At 38.0% G+C, this 7,387-nt stretch overlaps 1 protein-coding gene across 6 annotated transcripts in view; it reads right to left on the bottom strand.

Moving 5' to 3' along the window:
- Positions 1–4,301, bottom strand: part of LOC111236255 (next to BRCA1 gene 1 protein-like) — a 91,869-nt gene extending 87,568 nt beyond the window's left edge. For 5 of the 6 annotated variants that reach the window (XM_022764920.1, XM_022764918.1, XM_022764923.1 and 2 more), the window contains exon 1: positions 4,078–4,301. In XM_022764920.1, the coding sequence (XP_022620641.1) occupies positions 4,078–4,179 (102 nt within the window). In that variant the 5' untranslated portion in view covers positions 4,180–4,301. The remainder of the gene's footprint in view (positions 1–4,077) is intronic. The other variant, XM_022764919.1, reaches the window with a different exon arrangement.
- Between the last annotated feature and the right edge of the window lie 3,086 nt (positions 4,302–7,387).

The following is a 7,387-nucleotide window of genomic DNA, read 5'->3' on the forward strand; positions in this document are numbered from 1 at the left end:
AATCAGGATACAGCTACAAATCAATGAGTTATATTTTGGGAGGATAGAATTGTCCCTACCAGTATTTCAGTGAACTTGTTTACACTGTTTGGAGTGAACTCATTAGATAATTATGATGTACCCTCCATGAGGATAAGTCTCCAAGGCGACCAATTAGACATGGCAGCATTTGATTGGCTGAAACTGCATCTCATGTTACATACAAATATCACACTTACTGCCAGACAGAGGAGGTGAGAGCAGATCAGAAATGTACTATTTCAGATGACTCCCTTTCCTCTATTGCCTAGGTAGTAAACTAACGATCCAGCAGCCACATTGATTTAAAATGAAAACCTGCTAGAGCTAGCTTACATCAGCAGCCTTACATTATTACATTGTTAATACTGATGCATCAGTGGATTAGCAGCACTTTACTGATGTAGCTGCTCAAGATGGAGCTGGTTTTAAATGTAAAATCAAGTAGAAAAGGAGAACTGCAGCACTGGTAGGACTACTGAATATAAACATATTGTTTGATTTTTCTCTCTTTTCCATTAAGTTATTTCAAAGATCTAACTTAAGTTATTTCCTAAAGTTTGTATAGTTTTTATCTAAATGAAACACAGATCTTATATAAGTAACATACATCATCTGTGCAATGTATATATATTTTGTAAATACCTATTGTAGGCTATATATTATATTATCATCTATTATTTATCTTCCTAAATATTTTTCACTGACATTTTGCAGTTTTTCTTTCTTGTACTGTCCATTATATACAATTGTATACAATATATACAATATACAATTATCTTAATAAACCATTCAACTGACAGCATTAAAAAATACCCTTTGTGTTGGAGGGGTGGCAGGGTTGTTGAGTTCCCACCAATGTTAATACCAAACCTACGCCCTTTTATGGTAGAAGAAATAATGGTGTGGAAACCCACATGCCTTGGTAAAACACATGCTCAATTTAGCATTTAGTAAAATGCAATTAGAAATTTTCGCATTGATTTCCACATTACATTGTTTTATGGTATGTGACCCCCTCAGTGGCTCAGAACTGTGCGAGATTCAGATTTCTCTTGTTCATTGCATATTACTGTTTGTTGCAGCACTTTACCGTGTGAAATAACTCCATGACTTACTACTGGTTTCCTGCATTTTACCATGGCCACTACAACTTCTCCAATCTCATTGGTGGAAAAGTAACGTGTAGCAACTGGACAGTGTAAGCAGACATCTATGACGCAGGAGTTTGTAGGTCTAAATTAATGTGTCCCTATTTAACTGTAAGTAACCAGGGCAAACAGCACTGAAGCTTCACCACCAGTTCAACATTTAATTGAATCTGACCCGAGATACATCTCTTCCATTCAAGGTATTATTAAGCTGCTCAGTGCTGCTACAGGAGATCAATGACTGTGATAAATACACATACAGTATATGTATGTATACATATTATGATGGTCCTTAATCAAAGTTATGGGTAACACTTTGTCTACACTGGCAATCGTAGCACAGACAGATTGTCAGTAGCAACATAAATACCTCTGTAGCATTTAAAAGCCAGTATTTAAATGTATCTAATAACACTGAGGAATTTCTTGAGTACATCTAACATGGCTATAATTAAATAACCATCATCAATACAGTTCATTGGCTACAAATGACTCAGATTGTGTTACACAAGCTGTTCTTACTGTGCGGTAACTAGTGCTGCTAACTTCCTCCAAATTGGGGCTAGTTTACAAGCATGGGATAGATGTAATGTAAATAATTGGATACCAGATTACAAGATGGTAGCCTTAATTTTAATGGAAATTGAGCGCATAAGCCAAAACATTTTCTGACCACGCCCGTGCATCCCTGTTCAGCCCATAGATTTTACATTGGGATGAGGTAACACATAAAATCACTATTCTAAATTCTTGGAATGTTTTAGAGATATAAAATCTTCAGTGTTTTAAAATCCATTAATACAAAGTGTTATAACTGAGTTTGTTTGCAGTTGGGTGTGTGCTGTCAACAGTTTGTAAACATTGTAGTGTGGCACCATATCAGCTCTATTAATACATCAATGCTGCAGAAACATACTCCACCAGTGTCCATCTAGCAAAGCTGGAATGCAGGCAATTATCTTAAAATTTGTCTTGTTATCAGTGTCGTTAACTGGAGACTTTTGTTCTCTGACTTTTAGGGAGTGCCTCATTGTAGGCAATGTACCAGCCTGAGGAGAAGCCCCGTCTTCAAGATAAACACAGGGAACAAAGGTCCATAACCAAATATCAAGTACATGCATTATTAATAGGTATATCACTTATTAGTGTGTAGGTAAAAACTGTCTGACACTGACAACAGTCCCAAGCTAGAGGGAAAAGCATCGCCAGAAGTAGACAACTCTGACCTAATATCATTTAACAACACGATACCAGCAGTCACAACACCACAGGCTTTCAGTGTAGCTGATCTTTTTCTCAAGAGGTTTTGAGACTTCAAGCAAGCCTGTCTATCCTCTGTGTGTGTGAACATGCCATTTGCAGAAAATAACTAGGTACATGGTACAGGTAGCCTTATTATTGAGTCCTAGAGTATAATTTGGTAGTACTTGTAAGTTTGAAGTTTTTGCTACTCTATAAGCTACTTCTAATCCCCTACATTTTGGAGGGAAGTATTTTACTTTTTACTCCACTACATTTATTTTACAGTCATACTTTCCAATTATTTAGATTTTGCATGAAAAACATATGATAATGTTAATAATATACTACAGGACTTGATATTAAGGCTTATCTTGTTGGCCAGGACAAGTGGCTTTGTTGTAGGGTAAGTGTAGGAGAAATTTATTTTCCCCTGACAAGTTTTAAGACAACTCTGAAGTGTGTTGGCCACCTGTTTAAAGCCCCTATAGGCTTATCTGAGCATTCATTGATGTCACTCTGCATTGTTGTCTAAAAGGATATAAAAATGATTTTTTCAAGTGAAAACAATACATACTGTATAGACACTTTTAGAAAATGCATAAATTGAATAATTTATAGAATTTGTGTTGTTGACACAGTTTGGATTCTATCAACAGTGTATACAGCTGTTCCCCCATTTTCCTCCTCTCAATCCAACCAGTTGAGGCAGACACCCCCCCACCCCCCACATGGCCACCACACACCATCCATCCATTCATCATCTTTGCCGCTTATCCTTATAGAGTCATGGGGGGGCTGGAGCCATTGTGCATGTCTTTGGACTGTGGAAGGAAGCCGGAGTGCCCGAAAGAGAACCCACGTAGCACAGGGAGAACATGCAAACTCCACACAGAAAGGCCCCAGGCCCGGGATTCAAACCCAGAACCTTCTCGGTGTGAGGCGACGGTGCTAGCCACTGCTCTACTGTGCCGCCCCGCCACACAGCATTAAATACTGAATTGATAAAAGACAACAAGTAATCATGGTGGGATTGATGAGACTGCATGAACAGCAACTGAAAACAGAAAAAGGTCTGAAATTAGGAAGCCATTTTACAATTTTGTGATTTGTGTGTTTACCATATGATCAAATATAGCAGCAGTATATAGGCATGTTTTATAGTATTATGCTGACCAAATTAATGTGTCATGGTATTCCTGATTGTTATTGCTGTGTATTCAGAAGAGCTCCTGCTGGGCCTTGCTGCTGTTATTAACAGCAGACTAGTAAGTGCATTGACAGGAACACTCACTTAGCTCTCCATGCAGCTAACAGGCCAGATACAAGATCAAACCAGTTATACTGTTCTGGTAAACAGTGTTTCCATGACGACAAACTACTTATAGTGTATCCTCCCTGCCGTTTGACTCTGGTATATGCTGTCAGCCTGATGGAATATTTTCACAGCTGCAATATTTACAGCTCACAGGACAGCTGCATGAAGGTAGTGCTGTTTCAACAGCATCTCTGGCAATAGCAATAGCATCTGGAGCTGGCAGGCTAATCCCGCAAGAGGTAACCATGGTCACAAATAGCAAATGTAAAAGAGAGTTGCCAATATGAGCAGTGCCGAGGCAAGGGAGGCTGACTGTGTGCGGTGATCGCCCAGTTTATCGTCCTCTCTTACCATGGCCTCCATCGACTCCCAGCTCTTGGTCTCGGTTCCCGACAGGAGGAAATTCTTCGAATTTCCCCTGAAATTCACCTTCAGATTGATGTAGAAGTCCATGGCGTCGCCTGTCTGCGCTCTAACACATATTACACACGACGCAGACAGACCGCTTCCCGATCAGCGAGGCTATTTGGGTTAATCTCTATTTGAGGCGTATTTTGTGTTTACATCAGCGCCCTGGGCACTCCCACTCTGTACCATGTGTCCGGAACAGTGAACGCTACGTCCGCTGCCACGTCACTGCGCAAAAAGAGCGCAGCTGAGGTTGTATAAGTGTTGACAACATTGATGCTGACTTTTCTCTTCACTGGGAAAATGTACCGTTTGCTATCTTTAATAATAATAATAATAATAAACCTAAAGAATTGTATATAAATTTGGTTCTGGCAAAATGTCATATCCATAAATCTAAATTTAGCCATTCTAAACTGTTGTTTAATGAGACCAAACTACATAAAAACCATTTTAACTCCAAAAATAAGAAAGCTATAAAAACAGTGGATTTGTGGTCTTTGTGGTCACTCCCTCTGGCTCTATTATTGTTTTGTGTGTATTAATGACTGCTTTATTTGTGAACGTTTGTTTGCATTAATGTTTTCCCTGTTATATGCCGTGTGGTGTAACGAGGAAGGACTGCTTATCTCTGACCAACGCTCTGCTTCTCTGCTTTGATCCGTTCATACCATACTGCCACTGGTCAGTCTGTCTTTTCTACACAACCCAGAAACAAAGACGAAGCATTAGAATGTTTTTTTTTATCAATAATATATTAATATAATCCAGAGGTTTTCAAAGTAGGAGGCAGAAACTAATAGCCTTAGAACAAGACCTTTTTAATGTGTTTGGTTTAGCCTCAAGGTATGTCAAACAGCAGTATTAGGCTGTCTTGGCTCTATTGTTGAGTCTCTATGTGATCAAATAACATAATCATGATCTCATAGGCATCCAGGATTTCAGGGAAACAAAGAAAGTAAACCAAGGTGGGATGGGGTGGAGGTGCCTTTTTCCAAGGTTTGCCCTCAGTTTCAGACTTAGAAAACCCTTTATATTATCAATTACTGCATTAGAAAAGTCTATTTTACCAAGAAACACAAAATAAATATCTGAAAAGAGAATAACTCTAAATTGTGCTCAAAAATACATACATCCATGCACAATAAAAACATTGCTGCTGCTTTCAGCTTCAATTTCCTCCCCTCTTCTCTGATATATTGGATAGTTCTTTAATCTGTCAGTTCTTCTCATGTGGTTTCATTTAAATAACTGAGATCCAATATTTCACAAAAAATCAAAGATTAAAGAAAAGTCCAAAACTGAAAACATATTCTGTATCAAAACCTTCTTTTGTCTACTTGAAATATCTCAAGACACCTCAGATTTATCTTGTGACCCTTTGGAGGGGAATGACCCATAGGTTGAAAACCATTGGACTAATTACCTAACAGGCTGCATCTTAAGAAGCAACAATAGTAAAAATGCTGCTTATGCATCAGTGTTACCAATCTAGTTAAAATCCTATTTCAGTTTACTCTGAGAACGGATTCCCGTTTCATACAGTAGCCTACCATAAATTAATACAAGACATCAAAATTAACATTTAGTTGATTCATGTTTATTTTGCAGAATTAGAACAGAGACTGAATTAGAATCAATTTTCAGAAACTGCCAGCTGTGTCTGATGCACCATACAAGTAGCATAATCTATATTTTAAAAAAAGTCTGCAGTCCTGCTAACAGCTCTGTGAGGCTGTATGAGGACACAGTGGCTCTAAACAATTTAGATTTTGAATATGAATTGTCAGAGGATCAGCAAAGTTGTTACAGTTAATCTTGAGGTTTCTTCCAACTGTAGTGGCAATCTGTCCAATACGTGTTGAGATCAGTCAAAAACTACAAACTGTGGGTCCAGAGGTATTGTGAGGGGAATTACCAAAATCATTAGGGTACAATGTCTGGGAAACATACATGTCTATGTAACATTTTGCGCCAGTCCATACAGTAGATGATATTTCATAGGAAAAAGTGAAAACTTTGACCTTCTGATGGCACTCGAGGAAAAGTCAAAGGATCACCAGATCCAGTAGGATTCATCCACTGGCCCACTGACCATACTTCAAAACTGCCCATACTACTTAAAAATTGTATCAGCTGAGAAACACACCAATCTTTTCAATCCAATTTTCAATTCAATTTTATTTGTATAGCGACAAATCATAATTTACATTATATCACAGCACTTTACAGGGTAAGGACAAGACCTTACTTTATTATAGAGAGAACCCAACAGTTCCCACAAAGAGCAGCACTTGGCGACAGGGGGCAGGAAAAACTCCCTTTAATAGGATGAAACCTCCAACAGAACTCAGGGTGGGGGGGCCGCCTGCCTCAGCTGGTTAGGTTTGAGAGGAGAAAGAGGAGGTGGGGGATGAGAGAGGGAGTGACTGACTATATTTCTTCTCTATTTCTACAACAATCAGTGTATATAACATTGATTGGTTGTGTCAGGACTGTGTGGGTGTGGTTTGATCAGATGTAATTGTCAGGGAACCTGGCAACATAAACAACTGTGAACTGTCATCAGATTTTGATTCAAATCTAGCTAAATCCTGATTGGTGAACCAAAGTATGTTACAAAATCTTTATCCATCTGAGAACATTTCACATCTGTGAGAAGATGACAGATAAAATACAGATACAGAAACCTCTCGTGAAATAACCAACGCTGTTTGATGTCTGATGTCTTAGATTGTCATTTTTTACTCATGTGACTTTCTTTTTTAGGCCTGAATATTGTTTGACCATTGTTGGAGGGGGCCTGAGAATTATGCCAATAACTACTTCACTGCAATTGGTGTGCATTTCACAATACAGAACTTAAAACTTACATAGCAAAAACTGAAATTCACCAAATGTGAGGCAGGACTGTAGGATTCAGGTTTACTGAAACCCTGAGAAGCAGTTGGTGGAGATAATGTGCCTGAACTTGAATGACAATCACATAGAATTTAAAAGGAAGAAGGAAGTAATTTTGTAACTTTTTTTATGCTGCTGTTACTGCAATGTACAAGTAGATTGTAATTATACTGTAGCTTTTAAGATATGTATTGCTTATATAATTATATTTAATTATATTATTAAATTATATATTGTATTATATTTATGTTTAAGAGTTTTTTAAAATTGAAATTAGATTAATTACCTTTGGCATATGTATATGTTCAGGAAGAGAAGTATGTGAGAGAGAGAGGCTGGAGGAAACAGCTAA

This window comes from Seriola dumerili, unplaced genomic scaffold (assembly GCF_002260705.1).
Source record: "Seriola dumerili isolate Sdu_G_001 unplaced genomic scaffold, Sdu_1.0 BDQW01000609.1, whole genome shotgun sequence".
In the NCBI taxonomy this organism is placed as follows: domain Eukaryota; kingdom Metazoa; phylum Chordata; class Actinopteri; order Carangiformes; family Carangidae; genus Seriola; species Seriola dumerili.